Here is a 22076-nt window from a genome sequence, read left to right on the forward strand (position 1 = left end):
TACAGCAGATGTAGAATCTGATTAAATACGATCAAAATCAAGGATGTTACGAAACAATTAAAACTGACCTTTTTATGAACTCAGGTAGTATTTTAGTAGTCTAGTAACAGGAAGTGGGAAGAGGTGTGAAATATATTGACATAATGGAATTATTGGTTGATTTATACTTTGTTGCGTGCCATGTCGCACACCGAAAATATCAGATCTTAAAGTTCACAACACGTTGCGCTGTGAGCTTGACTGTAGAGCTATTTTTGGTTTTGACGGTTGCAAGTCACCCTTTAGGATACAGAAAGCACACAACAAACAGCATACCTGCATCCTTCATCTTTCAGTACAAGCATAAAAAGTGGTATAATTGTATATTGTTCTACGACTGGTATAATTATGCTACATAAATATAGCACTGTATTAGTATGGCTTGTCTTGTATAATTCTTGCATCCTAACTTGCACACAAAAGGTGTAGCAATTTACAAAACGAGGCCTTCTCTTCCCAAAGTACACAACCAAGCTTAGTTAGAACAACAATTTACTTAATTTCAGGGAATTATTTATGCAATCGGACTGGACGTCCCGTGCAGTCAATCTTCACTGCCAAAGCATATTGTTATTTTAGGACGATAAATTCACCAGGTTGAGAGCTGAATCCGTACAGATTTTGATGGGGAATAAATCCACTAAAACAATGTGAAACAACAAAGAGCATAACGTGAATGTATGTTTTCATCCAATTCCGTTGGTTGGTCTGTCTATCTTTGAAAAATAAGGAAAGGATGGATTGGTGGACTTAACATGAAACTTGTGGGAATTATCAGTAGGCTGCTGCAGAGATGTCAAGGTCACAGACAGTCAAGGTTAAGGTAGAAATCAAGAACAGATTTTAATTCAATGTGGTGATAATGATCAATAGGCTGCTCTGAAGAGACCATTACCTTTTGGGTCGAAACAGGGTTCCCACGGTCATGGAATTCCTGGAAATATTTTGAAATTAGATTTTTTTTTTTCCAGTACTGGAAAAGTTTTGGAATTGATCAAGGGTCCTGGAAGGTCATAGAAAAAATAGCTATGCATTGTCTTTGGTTATTGATTTTGTTAATACCACTGAAATGACATCCCATATTAGAGGCAGAAATTGTGAAAATAGCAGATCTACATGCCCGTTGCGAGGCGTTGTGGGCATGTAGATCGGCTATTTTCACAATAAAACCATGTTATACAAAATTCCTCTACTCTTAGTGCTTGTCAGGGTGCCGGGGTCCCCAGTTCAAATATGATTATTTGCTTATAGGAGTAAGCGACTCGTTATTGAGCTGAATTGTTGTTATATAGTCCTGGAAATCGGGTTAAATATTCTGGAAAAGTCTTGGAAAAGTTTTGGAAATTAATTGGTAAAAATGTGTGGGAACCCTGTCGAAAGTATCAGAGGATAAGGTCACAATCAAGGGCAATGACAAAATGACTCATAAGGGAAAGATTGCATACCTTAGTTGTACTGTTGGCTGAGGAATTGAAGTAGGTATAATTGTTCTTATTTCAAGTAGGAACAGAAAGTGTGTCTTACCAAGGAATTATGCCTAGGTGTGTGCTGGTAGCTGACTGGATAGTGCATCAACCTCTGTCTCTCCCTCTAATAAAATAAAGCAGAAAAACAGCCTAAAGTGGCTTTCAAACTGAGCACTGTAACTATAAAGATAACTACCGGTAACTATATCGTTCACCATTGTATTTTTTATATAATCGGTGGGAACTCTGCCATCCACTTCACTTAGAACGATATTTAAAATTATATACTTTATAGTTAAAGTGCTCATTGCGAATGGCCCTTAAGGTTCACACTGAGCACTATAACTATATTGTTCACCCTATTGTTTTTTCTAGTTGGTGTAAACTGCCATTCACTTATAGACCTTTTCTTTTTTTTTATTAGACAATTTTACTATATTTTTATAGTTATTTATATAACTATAGCTCAGTGTGAACGGCCCTTTAAAGCCATAAAAGGCCCAGCTTTATTTAACACCTAAGATAGACATCAAATATGTGAGGCACGTCAACCCTTCTGTACCAGTGGATAGACTCCTTGCTGGCCCTCATACTTTAGAGGTTTATTATGCATAATGTATGCACTGTTGCAAAAAAAAATATTTATGTTGTGCTCTACAATGTAAGGTTAGTTGTCCAAAATGTAATTCAAGTCTATTATGGACAAGCTTATTACTCTTTACGGTCAATGGAACTGATATATGTTAATGTACTTACTTTCCACCACTGTAAGAAAGTACATCTTTTCCACAATTTATTTTTTTCTTTTTTAAGTTTTGCTTACACTTTGTTTTCAATTGGTGGTCTTTGTAGCCTACATTCATAAAACTCATAAATGTCTTATACATCTTATGATACAGGGAGGTTAATCAAAAACAGACAATCCAAAACAAACAGAAAGACAATTACATCACCCAAAACACCTCACAAATGTAGCAAAGCCTAGCCTACCCAATAGATCACAGCACCTGGTATTCTCCCACCTTTTAATGCAGTAAGGGCTAAATGTACCTTGCTTACATTTCTCTTTTGTATTGTTCATTCTAGCTACTGAGAATTCAAAGGAGGCAATTTCAATCATACAGTAAGTTGAACCCATTCATTCTATTGTTCCGAGTTATTTCTGCAATGATGAAAGCTGTCAGTATTAAACAAAACTGTGCTTTGGTGCCATCCTGTGGTCAAAGTGTGTTATGACCAATGAGACAACTGAGTCTGTTAAGGGCTCTTCTATCCATTCTTCAAGTTTCGCCAGCATTTTCATACAAAAGGCAAGTACCACCGAGCACCCCCTCCCCCCCTGGCCTATATTATAGCATGTACAGTATGTGCCACTTGCTTCCATACATTTCCATCACTTTTTGTCTCATATCAGGCCCATCATCCTAAATAGCTTCTCCATATGTTTGTATCTTACTATTTGCAGGCAGGCTGTGGCTCAGGAAGTAGAGTGGGGTGGCCAATGATCCGTGGGTCGGCGGTTCACATCCCAGCTACTCCTGTCTACATGTCGAAGTGTCCTTGGGCAAGACACTGAACCCTGCGTTGCCTCCAATGGTGTTAGCTTGACAGTTGCCACCATTGGTGTGTGAATGTGGGAAGTGAGGACGCTGGCGTTGACTGTTCGCCGCTTCACCTCCCAATGTATGAATGAATGGACCATTGTAAGCGCTTTGAGTTCGCAACTTGCTTAGAAAAGCGCTATAAAAAATGCAATTCATTATGATTATGTAATGAGTAAAATGTACATCTCTTGTGGCCCAACCAATATCATGTCCTCAGTCTCTTAACCAGTTCAGCCAGTTCAGCCTTAAGGTAAATGTTAGACCTTGATGCAGAATGTCTCTGGTATGGAAGCTGTGCATGTGCCATGCCCATAGACTGATTTCTCAGAGCGGCAACCATAACTGCTTGAACTGCTAAAACCAAAACCAGCCACTCGAAGCCTCTGCTCCTCAAACACCAACCTCCTCCTTGTCCCGGACACCAACCTCCGTACCATGGGCGACCGGGCCTTCTGCTATACCCCAGGACTGTGGAACGCCCTCCCCGAACACCTGAGAGCGCCTCAGTCCACTGTTTTTAAAAATGGACTAAAAACCTTTTTAACCAAGCATTTTCTTAATTTTTCTAGCCGAGTTTGGTCCCATGTAAATGACTGGTTGCCTATATATGCTGTTTTCTTTATGCAGTTTTTTGCCTTGTTTTAACTTATAGCACTTTGACATTCGCAAGAATGTAAGGCGCGTTATAAATAAAATGTATTATTATTATTATTATTATTAACTGCGGTGTCAAGCAGCATCTATGTGTGTGTGCGGCTGTGCACTGACACCACAGCTACACGTTAAAACTCTGGAAAAAGGTCTATATAAGTGCATTAGACACAAGCAGATCAGGAGAAGATAGACCAGATGCATATTTTTTAGTGTAATACCAAAATGGGCAAAATCAGTTTCTTATTCTTCTGAGCAAACAGAAACAGAAAACAAATAAAATGTAATTGTTTTATTTTGTACAATAGTTCATCATTGTATAGTGTCTTTGCCTTCAGGTTTCTCATCTGATGCTTTAGGCTGGTCAGGCTGCATGACTGAGTCCTCCTTCTTTGATGCTTGTATGTTTTTGTTCTTTCCCATTTGGGCAAGTTCCTTGGCTGAAGGTGGCCGGACGACACAGACAGCAGCCTTGCCGTCACGGATCACTTGTGGCTTGGAAACAAATCCCACCATCATCTCCATTTGCTGCACCATCTGCTCCAGAGTTGAGTCCTGCAGTTTAAAAGACCCAAAACGTGGGATTTAGAGACAGACTATTCTGGAGGCTGTCTTAATTGTACAGCTTTGAAATGGTTTCAGTCACGCCCATTGCAACACGATGGTATTGCCCGCTGAAAATAAGAGATTTCCTCTTAAAAAAAGCATACCTGTAATTATTTTTGGTTGCATGAGAAAGTATGAATTAGGCTTTATATATTTTGGACTCACAGATGTATTACTGTGGTTTGTCTGTAGTAGGCTCAAAAAGAAGTGGATAAGTACCTCAGGGTTCCCACACATTTTTACCAATTAATATCCAAAACCTTTCCAGAATATTTAACCCAATTTCCAAGACTATATAACAATAATTCAGCTCAATAACGAGTCCTATGCGCATTGCCCAAAGACAGGTAGTGTATGCCACAGTGGTTCTCAACCTTTTCAGGCTGTGGCCCCTGAAATAATCATATTTAAACTGGGGACCCCGGCACCCTGACAAGCACTAAGAGTTGAGGAATTTTGTATAACACGGTTTTATTGTGAAAATAGCCAATCTACATGCTCACAACAGCATGTAGATTGGCTATTTTCACACTTTCTCCCTCTAATATTTGACAATTTGGCCAATGTTTAATTTGTCATTTCAGAGGTATTCATTTTTTCCAGGACCTTCCAGGACCTTTGATCAATTTCAAAACTTTTCCAGTACTGGAAAAATATTTTTCTAATTTCAAGATATTTCCAGGAATTTCATGACTGTGGGAACCCTGGTACCTGTATGTTGAGCGTCAGGCAACAGACTTATGAATGGATGCCACAAGATACAAATCTACACACCAGTTTTTCTGCTCCCCCATTTGTAATTTTACTTGGGACCACCCAGCCTAGTAGGACTGGGATGTGCGTATCTTTCAGCTGTTTATCAGCTTCTTTCTCATCTGGATGCCACAACCATTACATGATGAAACAAACCACTGCCAGAGGAGTATGTCACAGGTAATGTGGGTATTAATCCCCACTTCCATGGGAAACTCCCCAGCCATTTTCTTTCATTTGATCAATACCTGACACCTGCGTGTAGCCGTTCTCTTTTAGTTCTAACTGATTTAATACGTTATATTTTCTCACCAGTGATGTTGTGTCTTCTGTGTGTCTGCGCCCCGACCGCAGGGTCATTTTCACATGATTCTTCTTTTCCAGCCAGTTCTGGACTTGTTTCAGCTTGGTTGTGAGGTCATGGGGGCCGATACCAGAAGAAAACGTGATCTCCTTCACCGACACAGGCCCTGTGGATAAAAGAGCATTTTTATTTCACCAATCTGGGAACCCATTCAGTAAAAAAATAAATCGCACCGGTCTGCCTACACCAGAAATGGACCCAAAATGTATTTAAATGGTTGCTCAAGTGGTTATTAGGACAAATGCTAGATTTGATGTTGACCTGCTATTCTAGTTACTTTGTGGGACCTGCTTGTTAGAGCTGGATTTTCATCATATGATTCATATTATTCATGATATTATCTGCCCCACAAACATAGTTTTCTTCTTTCGGGCAGAGAGAACAGTCGAGTGGATCCAGGTGGGAATTGTTCCTCGACAAACAGGGGCATTATGCGTCTCCAGAGACAGGCACTTTATCCTCTATATTTTCTCTGGGAACCAAACAAATATATTTCTAGGTTCCTACTGTAGGTGGTAAAGTACTAGCCTCAGAAGGCAGGAGGAGTCAGTTTACTAACCTCGCCTACCAGGCTTTCTGGGGGAAAGCCTGGTGTTCGTTCACAACAGGCCGTTTGGTTTCTGCCTAAAGAGCGGTAACCACTAGAAGAAACGGCGTCGCTTTGATTTGGTTCCCCGCCTTTTGTTTCCCCAATCCCTATTAAAATGCTTGAGTAGCCTTGCGTAGTCTTGCCAGTCGCTAACAGTTGGACTAAAATATGCATATACCAAACGATTTTTTCAAAAGCAAAACTACTCCGCATCAAGGAGTTTATTAGGTAGGCCCTAAAAGTATGTCCTTGAGCGCAGGGGAATCATTTTGGGTTAAAACTGAATCCGGTTTGATCTTTCCGGCAAATTTGTAGTCCTTTGAGTACTACAACATGACGTGTTGTGGTTTCCGCTCCAGACCGGTTGCAAGCCCGAAAAGTGAAGCGATCCCAGACTAGGCTAGGAAAAGTACACACCTGCCTTTTCTTTCTGTTTCTCCCGCAACCTCAGCTGCTCCTCGTGGATCTGCTTGCCGCTCATCAGCCGGTAGACGGGAGGATCAGACCTGTCGTTGAGCAGCACCAGCTTGAGGCCCTGCTCGTCCATGATCCTGAGGACGTCTGCGCGGTGCATGGTGCCCAGGTTCTCCCCCGTCTCGCCGATCACCTGCAGCTGACGCTGCTGGATCTTACGGCCGACGTTGTTGATGGTGACGCGAGCCCTCGGGTCCTCCTTTTTCTTCTTCTTCTTCGCGGTGGGAGGAACCTCGTCTACATCGTCTGTTGTTGTAGTGGAGAACAGAGACCATGGCCAAGAGGGGGCGATCACGTTACACCTCCTGGCGTTACCTAGTAGATATCTGGACGGTGCTCTCTGGGATGCAGGGCTGCTGGCAGCACACACCCCCCTCACAGCATGGCTCAGGGCCCACCTCAGGCAGCCTGCAGACATGACCTGGACCAGCAGGGACAATTATGTTGAAAAGATGCTTAAACATTATGCCAAATAAAAAAATAAAAAAACATATTTATCAAGGTACTATATCAAATTGTAAATCCATTATTGCAAGTGTCTAAACTCATTTTCAATTGAGAATCTGTGAGGCTAACGGTGGCACTACACCAAAAAATGTGCACATACGCGCGTACTGTCCGTGAAGAGGCTAGCGTATGCGTAAACGCTCCAGGCTACACCAAGGAGGGAGTTTATGTGAGGAAGACCAGATAGTCTGTGTACAAAACGCATAGGCGTGCTTAAAAAATAGAACCGATCCTATTTTTAGGGAATGCGTATCCGTGGTTCGCGCTATCCGTACGCCTGGTGTAGCCTGCTGAACTGACATACATTGGATCTATCCAAAACGCACATACGCGCGCGCGCCCCGCATACGCACGCATACGCACTGACGCGCGCGAAACGGCTTGGTGTAGTCCCACCGTCACGAAAGTTGTGCGTGGTGCCTCCCTTGACAGCAGTTATTGACCTACTGTCCATCAGAATATAGTCAAGACAATTAAGAGTTCTGTCCATGAAGTCAAAACCATGACATTTAGCCTAAACAGACAGCTGGTGAACTCGGTTTAGAGAAGGAAGTAGAGAAATATAATAATGTTGAGTACAATGGGGATGGACTTTTTTTTCTTTCTTTTTTCTTTTTACTCTATGGGTTTCATGACGGTACAATTCACTGGTACAAGGTCAACTAAAAGGAGATCCTAGAAAGCACTTGGCTTATTTGCAGAGGAAACCATTAAAGTATCTGATATAACATTGAATGAATGACAGTCGGATAGAATACAGTACAAGTAGATATAGTCAGAAAAAAGGGGAAAAAATAACAGTGCAAAAAATATATACAGTAGGCCTACTATAATTACAAAGGCAGAAGAATAGCATGCCTGCCATTGACCAGAACTACAAAGGGCAGTGGGCTCAGCTGCAAAATAAGCTCAAAATCTCAAATATAATCACTCGATGAGCCATGATAAATGACAGATTGCGTGATGATTCTGGCCAGAGTAACCTCGCTTTCTGGGGTAGGCCAGAGACAGAGGTAGACATTGCGTGGGCAATGAAAAATCAGCTTGATTGCTTATAACTGAATTCTGTTTTGAGTGGATGTTCTTGGCATTGTACAGTGTGTCGTTTGTGAGAGCAGTGTACAGTACAGTTACATGTTGTTCATATAGTACAGTCTCTAGTCTGTAGGCAGATGTACCAGGGATACTCCCGTTTTAAAAGTAATCCTGCAAGATAAAACATCTATTTGTTCAGCCTCGTTATAAAATAGTCGCTTACTGTTGCAGCGGGAGGTCAAAGTCGTATGTCCATGTTGTTGATGCGTGTGTGTAAAGTTAACCAGCGTGGTTAATAGAAGACGGAACTTCCGGTTTAGCACGCGCGTCTATCTTTTAAAAGCTCTTCTGTGAAATCAAAAGAGTGTGTTTTGTTTTAGCAATTCGTTTTCCTGAAAATGTTATTCTGGTATAGATTTGAACGGATATATTCGGCAGAAATTCCTTTGAACACATTTAACCAACCTTTCTCTCTGAAGTCCGAACATATGAAAAGCCCCCCCCCCCACCACACACACACACACACACACACACACACACACACACACACACACACACACACACACACACACACACACACACACACACACACACACACACACACACACGCATATATTATTTTGAAGAGTGATAACCGGAAGTACTCTTTTGGTTGCTGTTGTGTTCAGCGGAAGCATCGGTGATTTTACCAACAACACACACATGAACACAGTGAACACACAGCACACTGCTAACGTTACAGTACACATTAAATGATTGTGTTAACTATTCAGTAAGCTGCATGCGGTGTTAAATTAAACTCAGTGATGTCTCTTTCCACCGCGCGCTCCTTCCTGTCAGAGGCTGGTTATGGAGAACAAGAACTGGACGCAAACTCTGCTCTGATGGAGCTGGACAAAGGTGTGTGTGTGTGTGTGTGTGTGTGTGTGTGTGTGTGTGTGTGTGTGTGTGCGTGTTCGTTCTTCACGTGCACGTCTGGAAGACCATTGGCTCTTAAACCTTTTCATGTCAAGTACCCCCACATTGACACCACCACATTGAACAGATATAACAGGGACCCCCATAAGAGAAGATTTTTACGAATCTAGCTGTGATTCCCAAGCATTTTAATTTCAAGGACCCCCTTTTTGACATCCATAAGGCTACGTACGGACCCCCATTAATGGTATTTCTATCTTTTGGGACACTTAATTTTATAAAATCAATGTTGATTTACCTCGGGAGAGTGTACAAATGGACCCGTCCTATTTAGCTGGGAACCCCCCATCTGGGGACCCCCAAATGGATCCTCATGGACCTTTTGACTTGGAGGCTTTCAACTTTCAGGAACTAACCAAAAATACACAGGGAAGACAATGTATGTGCATATTATAACCACACCTGACCTGGGGGTCTATTAGAGCAGTGTTTCTCAACCACTGTGCCTGGGGATCTTTGGTGTGCCCCTGAGAAGGGTCAAGTGTGCCCCTTGAAACTGCTTGAAAGAAAGCCAGTATTGTATTTATCATTTTAAAAATGATTTAACAGCAGATCTATAGCAGATCTACAGCAGATAACAGCAGATCTACAAGCACACAACGGGCGTTGTGTGCTTGTAGATCTGCTGTTTTCACTACTGTTGTGTTACAGCCTTGTATGATGAAGCAGGGCTTTACTTTGCGAAGAAAGATACAAATTTGAAACTTGGAAATACGAGGTTTCTTCCCAACAGTGACGATATTTACACCCCCGTATTATGTTGGTGTGCCCATGGATTCTTGGGACATGAAAAGTGTACCCATGCAGAAAAAAGGTTGAGAAACACTGTATTAGAGTAATGTTAACTCCATAGACACAAGTACCAAACTATGGCATCAACTCTTTACATGAATTGTGAGTGACTGACTGACTGACTGACTGACTGACTCTGTCTGTCTGTCTGTCCTCTGCAGGGCTGCGGTCAGGGAAGCTGGGAGAGCAGTGTGAGGCGGTGGTGCTCTTCCCTAAGCTGTTCCATAAGTACCCCTTCCCCATCCTCATCAACTCTGCCTTCCTCAAGCTGGCAGACATCTTCAGACTCGCGTATGGAAACGCCTCATTGCATTCAATTGTTGATGTTGTTGTTTGACTTTGACCTCTTTATTAAAATAAAAGCGATCGTCGCTTTCAGGGCAGAAATTCCATATCTCTATAACCTTTTTGTAGCCGCAAATTGCAACACTAGATTTCTTTTTAAATCGGATGAATCTAGGGTTGCAATACCTCCCATAGGCAGCCAAAGCATCAAAACAGTTTTTTGCTATCTGATTGTATTAACCGACGTCAAACTCACCAATATCGTGGCTGTATGGAAAGCTCGGAGTATCCTCTTTCTATCTGCAAAGTGTTTGTTTCATAAAAACCCAGCGTCTAAGTGTTGAACTTCGGAAGCGCTCGTCTTCTATAACGCCATGTCCCGCTGCCTCCTGCATTATGTGACATTTAGAACCAGGTGGTCACAGGACCGTTGAGCGATTGTCCACGAGCGCTTCCAAACTCCAGGACTTAGAAAAAATAATCACCTGAACCAAATTTCTTGATAGAAACTGGCTCATAACATGTCTATGGTGGATTTTTCTGAAACAAACAATTTGCAGATAGCAAGAGTAAATTCCAGCTTTCCATAAAGCCACAATATTGGTGAGTTTGACGTTGTTTAATACAATCAGATCAATCAATCAAAAAAAAAACGTTTTGATGCATTGGCTGCCTAAAGGAGGTATTGCAACTCTAGATTCAACTGATTATAAATAGTGTTGCAATTTGCGGCTAACCTTTTTGTAGTACCTGAGACGAATAACAGTAAGTCTATATATACATATATATATTTTTATATATATTTTTTGATTTGCCAGACCGCAAACTAGTCATTTTTAATCTGTTACATTGTTAATGCACTCCCCCCTCATTTTATTAAATTGTCTGTTTTATCTGCTCCCTTTGTCTGCTGATATTGCTTGTACGGACTTTGTTGTTCCACAAACTGTTGGAGATATACTGTTTTTCCACTTTCCATAAGTATTATGTCTTATAATTCATAATATATAATTATGAGTTAAAGTTATACCATGTAACTTTTTTTATAAAACAAATCTTAAAATTGTCCTAACTGTTAAATCGCTAAAGTTTTAGAACCCCCACTCCGTTAATTTCAGCTTCTAAAGCCTTCTCTTTATATGTTTTCTATGAGCCGTGAGGGGGGGAGAATTTTGCGGCAAAATGACCGGCCAATCATATCACCGATCATAAACACATGGTACACTACCGGCCAATCACAGGCGCATCTTGCTGACTTCTCAGGAAGTAGCTTGCCTCAACATAACAACAACATACTCGGGTGAAGGAGTCAGTTTCTCCGGAATGCCTGAACGCACAGGAACCAGGAACCCCTCTAAAGATAGATCTCGGCGAACTGCAGGCGGACGCGGTGGCGAGAGGCCCGGTCCGCGGCGAAAAACGTCCGAAAGACGCAGACGCGACCGCGTTTTGCTATACAGCTCTGACCACTAGTTGAGCAACTTACACAGTATAGCTTTAAGTAAAAAAATCCAATTCAACAAAAGGAGGGGGGAGTACATTAAGAATTTAAAACTTAAAAACAACTTTTTTAAACTTAAAGATTAAAAACTTCTAGTTTGTGGTTTACAGTCTGGTAAATCAAGTTTCTTTTTTTTTCTTTCGAGCAACTTTACATTAAGTCAGAGATAAATGCAACAATGCATGCTCTTTTTTTTCTCTTTCAGTCTGGTAAATCAATATATCTATATCTATATTGCTGTTTTTGAATTAGAATCCTGAAAAGTAACAGTTTGGGACATCATGGAAGGTTTCCACCTAATAGAGATGATATTTAAGATGCATATATCGTCACACCATTATCAAAAAGATAAAACACAAAACAACAAACACATGATTTACTTTGCGGTCCTTTCATATATATGTGCATCACTGCATAACAGTGATGCATGATGTCATGTGTGTGTATTCGCACTCAAGTCCACGCCGCCCAAGCGTGGAAGCAAGTCTTTGTGCGAAAAGTGTTTGTGTGCCTTCCAAACTCGAGGTAGGGGATAGATTTTTGCGATGTGACTATAAGGTTGATTCTGATTCCTTTTTTTTTTTTTTTTTCTTGCAGGAACAACTTCCTGCGGCTGTGCGTGCTGAAGGTCACCCAGCAGAGTGAGAAGCACTTGGAGAAGATCCTAAACGTGGACGAGTTTGTCAAAAGGGTGTTTTCTGTCATCCATAGCAACGACCCTGTGGCCAGAGCCATCACTCTGAGGTACGTAGGTCAATATCACGTGAAAAATAACTCCTGACAACAACTCCTGGTCCTGGGTTCGATTGCCGCCGGGGGGACGGGGGGGGGCGCTGTGGGCGCTGGTGGGCGTGTTATCTCCTCCACATCATCAGTGCCCATACCCGAGGTGTTGTTGGCGAAAGGGCCTTTCTGTGTGGAGTTTGCATGTTCTCCCTTTGTCTCCTAGGGTAGATACCCTCACATAAACATGCAGTAATCCTGGTCTCTATAATGCCTCCCCATGGCCAGCCTGGGAGCTCAGGATTATAGCTTAGGCAATTGGCACTGCGTGAAAAATGGGTTACAAAATCATGGGATGAAAAGTTAAAAGACAGAAAGGTACAGAATCAATCCATTTATTAGTGAGTACGGTAACTTAATAGGTTCTACAGACATCTCACAAAGGGTTTTTTCATCTCCTCTCACTTTGCGTCATCCACAAACCTATTGGCAATTTCATTGGTAAAAAACACATTATACTGTCTATCTAAATGCTTAGACGATGATGTAATAATTGTGACAGCCCTAACTGCATGTGTCTTCTTGTCCCTTGGTGTTGTTTGGATGCAGGATGCTTGGCAGTCTGGCCTCCATCATCCCTGAGAGGAAGAACGCCCACCACAGCATCCGCCAGAGTCTCGACTCTCACGACAACGTGGAGGTGGAGGCGGCCATATTCGCTGCTGCCAGCTTCTCTGCACAGTCAAAGTAAAGGGAGTGTACAGTGGGTGACGGGGGACCCTGGGGTGCCTTGACGGCAGTCCAGGGGTGCCGCGAGATCATTTGATAATATTTGGAATTTATTTGGACACTTGAAAAAATATTTAGTATCATTTTAAACATGAAGTACAAAGTTATTTTCAGTCAGTTCTAACCAAAATGACTTATCTCAACGTTTTCCTCGCAACATAATCACCAAAATATCGTCACTGTCGGGCAGAAACCTCGTATCTCCAAGTTTCAAATGTGTACGTCTTTTGGTAAAGCAAAGACCTACTTCATCATACAAGACTGTCGAGCGTTGTGTGCTTGTAGATCTGCTGTTTTCACTAGTTTAGTACATTTTTAGATGATAAATACAAAACGAACGGTTTTGGACATACAAGGTTTCCACCCGACAACGACGATATGCTATAAATATAAGGTGCTGGGAGTGAAAATTATAATGTAGGGGTGCCTCAGATTAAAAAAATATTTATGGGGTGCCCTGAGACAAAAAGGTTTTAATTTAATTTGGGAACCCCTGGTTTAGAACACTGGTTCCCAAACACTGGGTCGAGACCCATTTGTGCGTCGTGGACACATTTGCAGGCATTGACACTAAGGCTTGCCCACCTGCCCCCGGCAGGTAAATAAAACCTTCGGGCAGGTGGAGTTTGCTTTCAGGTTGCCCGACCGAGCAAATGCTCATTTGAGATTTTACTTATCATTTTCTAATGGGCGATTTACTTTTCGGGCAAGTGGGCTTGACTTTTGGGCAAGTAGAAAATTATCTGTACTTGCCCAATGCCCACGGACAAGTGCCTCTGAGACCTTAGTGTCAACCCCTGCATTTGTGTTTCTTTTATTTCGTTTTTAATTATTATTTCAAAACATATAAAAAAACTAGGATAGCTAAGATAATTATTTCATTAAAAAATAAAATAAATCTAAGACATTGCATAAATTAGAAAACATTTTTTTTAAGAAGTAGTGAAAATAAACGATCTACAATCTCACAACGTGGCGCAAAGTGACGCATTGTGAGCCTTGTAGATCTGCTGTTTTCACTACTTCTGTCCCAAACATCTGGGGCAAGCCCGATTAATGCTGGGTCGGCAAACCCGAAAAGAAACGATCTATAGACTCACAACGCGCTGCGTCCGCAATGTGTTGTGAGCTTATGTATCTGCTCTTTCCGGTGTAGTATTACAGAGTATATATTTAATTCTTGAATTCCGTGTCATTGCTGTTTGCAACAGATCTTTTAAGAGGCTTGTGTTTTGTTGTCTTTTTTTAGGGACTTTGCAGCCGGCATTTGCAACAAGATCAGTGAGATGATTCAAGGTAAATAAAACAAGGAAACATTCCTTACATTGTGTACGTTGATTGACTGAATAATCTCGGAGTGGCCGGAGGAACGAGGTGCCTTTTCATGCTCTAGACTAGAGCAGGGTTCTTCAACGTTTTCAGGCCAAGGACCCCTTAGTTGAAGCAGGGACCCCCCACAACCCATAGATACCATATAGTTTCATCGTTTGTTGTTTGACAGTCTATTTTGGGTTCATGTAAATTTGTGTTTCCAGATATTTAACCACTTGAACCGTCAATACTTGGGGGGTCCCTGCTTCATCTCTCTCTCAACTAAGGGGTCCCTGGCCTGAAAACGTTGAAGACCCATGTAGTCTAGTAAATCTAGGGAAAAAATACACTCAGGTTGAACAACATTTTATTATTTAGTTTTTCAACTGATTCTGTTAGGAAATTAGGTCTACTAGCCAGGATAAAAAAAATCTACCATGATCTGCAAATACCCACAGTGGCCAAATCAAGTTGGGCTCCCATCAACTTTCTTTAAGTAGGATGTGAGGGGTCTAACTAGGGGTTTGTCATGATGCTGAATCCATTGCAGGCATTTGTCTTGCACAAAAAACATTCCTTGGGCTAAAAATGGCCCCAGAAAGTGATGGTTTAGTGATGAAAAGTGATGAGTCATCAAAAAAATCATCTTTTGTTGGAGTTTTCTGGGGCCAATGAATGTTCTTTGTGCAAAACAAATGCTTGCAATGGATTCAGCACCATGACAAACCCCTAGTTAGACCCCTCACATCCTACTTAAAGCAGATTTCTTTTCTGGGTATTTTCCTCCTGTATAGAAAGTCGATGGGAGCCCAACTTGATTTGGCCACTGTGGGTATTTGCAGTGAGCAGATTATGGTAGATCTTTTATCCTGGCTAGTAGACCTAATTTCCTAACAGAATCAGTTGAAAAACGAAATAATACAATTTTGTCCAACCTTTGCCTTCATTTTACCGGACTAATGAATTAGACGATAATGTAATACCGGTAATTGTGACGGGCCTCCAGGTCTGGACACCCCGGTGGACCTGAAGCTGAAGCTGATCCCGGTCATGCAGCACATGCACCACGACGCCAGCCTGGCCTCCTCCAGCAGAGAGCTGCTGCAGCGGCTGGTCAACTCCTACCCCTCCACCGCCATGGTCATCGTCACCCTGCACACCTTCACCCAGCTGGCTGCCTCCTCCCTTATAGACATCCCCAAGCAGGTACAGAACCCTAACCCTAACCCTGACCCTAACCCTAACCCTTCACCTTCACCTTCACCCAGCTGGCTGCCTCCTCCCTTATAGACATCCCCAAGCAGGTACAGAACCCTAACCCTAACCCTGACCCTAACCCTAACCCTTCACCTTCACCTTCACCCAGCTGGCTGCCTCCTCCCTTATAGACATCCCCAAGCAGGTACATTAAACCCTAACCCTTCACGCGACCGCGTATTTCCCGGTGAACCTAAGCACAACGGTGGGGGCCGATGGGCAAGGAGGGTCGCGAGCTTATGAGAAACAACTAAAATAAGACCTTAAACCTGGCAAAAACATTTGTGTGCATTTGCGCAAGATGAAGATAAAGGAAATCATTAAATGGAAAACATTAAATTAACTTCTGAAAAGGCTTCTAGGCCTACACTAGCCTACTAGTAAAACTAGTGGAACCGCGATCTTGCCACACGTGAATAATTGTGGTTGTAAACAATAACACAGACAATATAAACCCTTAGTCTAATAATGGGAAGAAGGGGTTATCGTCATATACCCAAATAACTTTTACATATCTTGCAATTGGCGACGAGTCTCTTACGGAATCGGCAAGAGTGCCTGTCAATACATAAAGCTATATTATAACCTCTCCATCATCAGCAATAGTGAGTGGTGTGTGTTGTTCCCCACACTCCCACGTCCCCACCGTTGCGCACAGGTTCCCTGGGAAATACGCGGTCGCACCCTTCACCCAACTGGCTGCATCCTCCATCATAGACAATCCCCAAGCAGGTACAGAACCCTAACCCTGCACCCACCTGGCTGCCTCCTCCCTCATCGACATCCCCAACCAGGTATAGGACAGGGAGGGCTCACTATGTTTGTTTTGGTTTCCCCATTAGCTACTACCTTAGTAGTCCAGTCAATCTGGACGACGACTGGATTACAGTAGTCAACGAAATTGACATCATGGAAAGTTTGACTTTCTCTCTTAGGCTGAGAGCGGACCAATATGGGAGGAACTGGAGGAAATGGTTCTCTTACCTGATACCACAAACCATGTTGACCCTCCACTAGATGGCGCCTTGTAACTGAGCATTTAGTAACTGACTTGTAACTCATTGATTGATTGTATGTTTAAAAAAAAAAAGGAAATGTTATCCATTATTAGGTCTACCTTGTTGATATAATGCCCACCTCAACACAATTCTATATTCTTTTGTTTCCCCCCTTTTTTTTATTCCCTTATTTTCTGATTGTATGTGCCTTTCTCATATTTGTATGTTTATTGAAGATAATAAAAAATAAGTTACAAAAAAGAAAGAAAGTGTCATCTAGCACTGAATTAGCAGGGGGAAGAAAACACACCAAATGTTACTTTTGTTGAGCTATTTTGTATGATTTATTTATTTCATTCAGTTGACAGTTTGTGAATTTAGCCAATGAACCAGATTTGCAGAGGTGGGTTGAATGATTTTGAGCACAACCGTATCTCACAACATGTATTTGATTTGTCCCCTTCCAGTTGCAGCTTCTCCTCCAGTACCTGAAAGACGACCCCAGGAGGGCGGTGAAGAGGCTGGCGGTCCAAGACCTGAAGTTCCTGGCCAAGAAGGCTCCTCACCTCTGGATCAGAGGGAACACTCAGGTGGGCCTTCAGAGGAACACGTGTTTAACAACCCTTAACAAATCTATTCACCATCCCTGTTCTGGCCTGTCACAATTATTACATAATTGTCTAATCGTAATTATTTGACTTGATTGCAATTATTATGTCGTAATCGTTTACATGTTGAAAAATGTTCATATATTTACAATCATTTTCCAAAATAGTGGTAATAGCAGATCGGCTATTTCCACTATCAATGTTCTTTTTTAAGTATAAAGTTGTCAAATATGTCTGTCATTTCTTTGTATATTTAGGTTATGTTTCATATCTGCCATGTGCAACTTCAAAGCCTGTATGCCAAACAGAAATGTAATTGCCAACGACAAAAACCCAAATCGTTTCGCAATTATATGCATAAAATGTCATAATCGCAACAGCCCTAACGTTCGCCCCCAAATAGCAGATCTACAAGCTTGTAGATCTATTGCTGAGCTATTTTCAGTGTAGAGTGAAACTGGAGTGTGCCAAGTATAGAGGGTTTAAGTGGGGAGCTGTGAGGGATTTTCTTTTTTCTTTTCCTTTTTATCTAATTGTTAAATCGCCTGTGTATTATGATGGTAATCATTGCTATAGACTCTAGTCTATAGCCCCTGGACTAAGTGATTGAAACCTGGAAAAGACAACACTTATGCCCTATCACAATATCACAATATCAAATCACAGCTAAATAGTGACACATCATGATGATATGATCAATATAATATCCAGTGTTGCTACTTGCCCTGCATCCTGCGTCCCTGACACATACTTTTAAATAAAGGACGCATTAAACTAAGCATCACTGCATCCCCAGGACGCATACAACTCTATCCTTCCTGCTATCAGTCATTTCACTGCACCAGCTGAGCTGCATGTGGTGGAGTCTCCACAGCTGTGCGTTCTGGCATTATTGATGAGATGATTGAGATTGTCTTCAAAATCCTTGCTTCTATCCTTTATTAACTACATACAAGTAGCTATCTGCCACTATTTGTTTAAATTAAAGTCCTTTTTGAAGCGTGTGTCGTCGTGGGACCCATAAAATAATTCTGGGACCCATTTGAATGACCACATGTGGGTCCCGGGACCCATTACATTGAAAACCTAGCAACATCACTGAATATCGATACATCCTAGTGAATGAAATGTTGTGAACCTTGGCTTTGTGTTGCAGACGCTGTGTGAGTGTGCTCTGAGCAGCCCCTACATCAGTCTGAAGCTGGGAATGTTGTCCGTCCTCTCCCAGCTCTCCGGCTCCATTGCCATCAAGCAGTACTTCAGCCCAATTACAGGTACTGTAATGATGCACTTACCCCCAATCCAACCCTTGATGCTGAGCGTCAATTAACCTCCAACCTCCGCATTAACCTCCACCGGCTGTCAGTCAGTCTGTCAGTCAAGTCACACTTTTGCCCTACTCATATATCCGCCACCGTTGCCCCGATCCATGCCAAACCTTTCACACACACTCCTTGGCTGCCAAACCACAACCTCCACCCCTCATTTGTCACATGGCCCTCTTCTAGCGCTACTATGAGGCCGATTCTTGCTAGACACATGTTTGGACACTGCTCCTCCTACAGATTTTGCCCTAAAATCACTTAAACCGGTACACAGCATCTCTACAGTCATGTCATCAACATTGATCTGTCCCATTTCCCATATTCCCTACTGATTGGCTACCATTTGAGTGACAATTAATCGTCATGTAAAATGTCATAATCGTGACAGCCCTATTCAGAAAATTCTGCAAAAGTAGCAGATCTACAAGCTCACAATCCGTCCATGCTTCTCTCTCTCTCCCCAGGCAGCTCGTCGGTTCCTCCTCGGCAGACCGACCTGGTGAAGCTGGCGCAGGACTGCTGTTACCATAGCAACCTGGCGGTGGCGGCGCACGGCGTCATCCTCCTCACAAACATCACCATCTCCTGTCAGGACAAAGGTCAGCTACTGTACATACAGCACACTGTAGGGCTGTCAACATTATTACCTGTACATAATCGTCTAAACACAAACATTTGAGGTAATCGCAATTACGGTATTTTGCATAATCGTCATAATCGTTTGCATGTGGGGAAATGTTAATATAGTTACAGACACTTTCAAAAAGTAGTGGAAATAGCCGTTCTACAAGCTCACAACGCGTCGCGATATTTAAGTTATGTGTCATGATTGCCATGTGCAACTTCAAAGCCTACATGCCAAACAGAAATGTAATTGTCAACGACAAATGCACAATTAAATCGTTAATCGCAATTATTTGAGTGACAATTAATCGGCATGTAAAATGTCATAATCGTGACAGCCCTACACACCACATAAACACTTGCCAGCACCATATTGGGCATCTTATTGCAGGTGAACCTGTTCCCAAATTGGGAAGGAACTTCAAACATGATCAAAAATGTTATCCAAAAATGGCGAAATTTGTATCTCTACAAGCTCACATAAAGTAAAAATAGTAGATGCATCATCGCATGGCGTTTTTGAGCTTTTAGACCGGCTTATTTTCAGGGTTCCCACGGTCATGAAATTCCTGGAAATATTTTGAAATTAGAAAAATATTTTTTCCAGTACTGGAAAAGTTTTGGAATTGATCAATGGTCCTGGAAGGTCCTGGAAAAATTAGCTATGCATTGTCTTTAGTTATTGATTTGTTAATACCTCTAAAATTACAAATTAAACATTGGCCAAATTGTCAAATATTAGAGGAAGAAATTGTGAAAATAGCAGATCTACAAGCGAGGCGTTGTGAGCATGTAGATGTGAGCATGTAGATCTGCTATTTTCAAAATTTTCACCATGAGACTGTGTCAAAATTCCTCAACTCTTAGTGCTCGTCAGGGTGCCGGGGTCCCCAGTTCAAATATGATTATTTCGGGGCTCACGGCCTGAAAGGTTTGAGAACCACTGTCTTTGGGCTTTGCGCATAGGAGTAAGCGACTCGTTATTGAGCTTGGGTTAAATATTCTGGAAAAGTTTTGGAAATTAATTGGTAAAAATGTGTGGGAACCCTGTATTTTGGAGTACATTTGATGCCAGTGATATTTGTTGTTGTGGTTGTGGTGTGTGTTCCACTTCCTGTCTCCAGACATGGTGCAGTTGGAGCAGGAGAGCCTGCAGGGAGTGCAGTGTCTGCTGGTGCTCTGCAGTCAGGACCACAGCGCCAGTGCACAGGCTACGCTCAAGGTGAGGACCGCGTTACTTAACTCATTTCTAGCCGATCCCGAGTATACTCGTGAAAAATACTGTATATAGAGTAACGCTGGCGTTCTTACCCTATAAACCGGCGGAAGGTCTGGGCACGATCGGCCTCGCCGATTCATCATCATCACGGATCCACGTGCACAAAATAGTAATCCCATAACATGGAGGCCGACGGCCGATCTCATCTTTAATGTCCATTATCTCCAAACAACACTTTTAAAGCCAAGGATGGCATTAGATTCTCGCTACAAAAACATAATAACAAAGGCATCGATCGTCCATTTTAGGATCGGCATGGGATGACGACCGCTCCCGTTGAATGACCGCTCCCGTTGAATGACGTCATGACGTCAACCCGGAAGTGTTTACGCAATGGACTTCTGGCCTTCAAAATAAGACAATGGATGCGTATAGGAGCCTGTGAGCGGCACGCTAGACATTTAACCCGTTCATGTCTGGAGCACTAAATGGGTTAAGTAATCCATGCTGTTCAGTCAGGACCACAGCGCCAGTGCACACGCCACGCTCAAGGTGAGGACCGCTTTTAGAGATGGGACGTTCGACAGCGAATCGAGTCTTTTGAACGGCTCTTTGAAATGAACGATCGGATCCGGTTCGCCGTAGGGAGCCGTTCCTTTCTAATGAACAGTTGTGGGAAAATAACTTGAATCCTTTACTTCAGTGAAAGTATCAATACTGCAATATAGAAATACTCTACCACAAGTCGAAGTTCGGAATTAAAATGTACTTGAGTAAAAGTACAAAAGTATTGGTATCAAAATGTACTTAAAGTACCAATTATTTTCGTAAATTAATGCCCTACTTGATCATACTACAGCATCCGTTAGATTCTAACCACTTTAAACATTATTTTATGCTTTAACTATTGAAAAATAGCAGATACACAAGGCACGAGTGCCGCGCTGTATATCTGCTATTTTTGAAAAAAAGTGAAATTGTGTGCAAGTCTTTGAATATCTTTGACCCGATCTTTGACCCCGACTTCTAAATCCTTCCTCTAAATCAGTGGTTCTCAAACTTTTTCATGTCAAGGACCCCCAAAATTAAATGTATTTGGCCGCGGACCACCATCTCAAAATATGTTGTTCCAGGGACCACCCCCAGAAGCAGAGATTTGAGTTACAAAAGTTTGCTTTGAAAAATATATATTGAAAAATTTGCACTCATTTTTCATGATTTTTCAAAAATAGCAGATCAAGTGCCGCGCTGTGAGCTTGTATATCTGCTATTTTTCAATAGTTAAAGCAGTCAATAATTCTAGGCCTAAATGGACTAGGGTATAATGGTCTTACTTTATTTATTCAACGTTGCTGCCTTGAAAGAGGTCTGTCTGTCTGTCTGTCTGTCTGTCCAAGCTATGATGCACCATGGAGGATTCAAAGCTGGGGTTGTTATTATGGTGTCAGATGTTCTTAACACCCTTAGTCCATGTCATTATTATCGGTAATATCGTTTTCAATCACTAGGTGTCCTCTTCAACACACCCATGTCGAAACCTCCAGTAGTCATTAGTAATAATAATATATCAGGGTGACT

The 22076-nt window shown here is 42.0% G+C and overlaps 2 protein-coding genes across 2 annotated transcripts in view; one reads left to right on the forward strand and one right to left on the reverse strand.

The window, feature by feature from the left end:
• Window positions 1-4072: 4072 nt before the first annotated feature.
• mtif3 (mitochondrial translational initiation factor 3) lies at window positions 4073-8377 on the reverse strand (the record flags this gene model as incomplete). Its single annotated transcript, XM_080745072.1, has 4 exons — window positions 8312-8377; window positions 6490-6967; window positions 5432-5589; window positions 4073-4315 (listed from the first exon to the last, which is right to left on the reverse strand). The coding sequence occupies exons 2-4, from the start codon at window positions 6962-6964 to the stop codon at window positions 4073-4075; spliced, it is 876 nt and encodes a 291-aa protein (XP_080601198.1). The 5' UTR covers window positions 6965-6967; window positions 8312-8377.
• A 395-nt stretch (window positions 8378-8772) lies between these two features.
• The window catches only part of ints7 (integrator complex subunit 7), a 53518-nt gene continuing 40214 nt past the window's right edge, over window positions 8773-22076 (forward strand). The window contains exons 1-10 of the mRNA XM_080744578.1: window positions 8773-8988; window positions 10020-10149; window positions 12242-12388; window positions 12977-13114; window positions 14406-14452; window positions 15474-15673; window positions 17190-17312; window positions 18487-18604; window positions 19120-19254; window positions 20404-20501. Coding sequence (XP_080600704.1) covers window positions 8895-8988; window positions 10020-10149; window positions 12242-12388; window positions 12977-13114; window positions 14406-14452; window positions 15474-15673; window positions 17190-17312; window positions 18487-18604; window positions 19120-19254; window positions 20404-20501 — 1230 coding nt within the window. The 5' untranslated portion in view covers window positions 8773-8894. The remainder of the gene's footprint in view (window positions 8989-10019; window positions 10150-12241; window positions 12389-12976; window positions 13115-14405; window positions 14453-15473; window positions 15674-17189; window positions 17313-18486; window positions 18605-19119; window positions 19255-20403; window positions 20502-22076) is intronic.

Source organism: Nannobrachium achirus (genome assembly GCF_963921795.1).
Source record: "Nannobrachium achirus genome assembly, chromosome: 16".
Classification (NCBI taxonomy): domain Eukaryota; kingdom Metazoa; phylum Chordata; class Actinopteri; order Myctophiformes; family Myctophidae; genus Nannobrachium; species Nannobrachium achirus.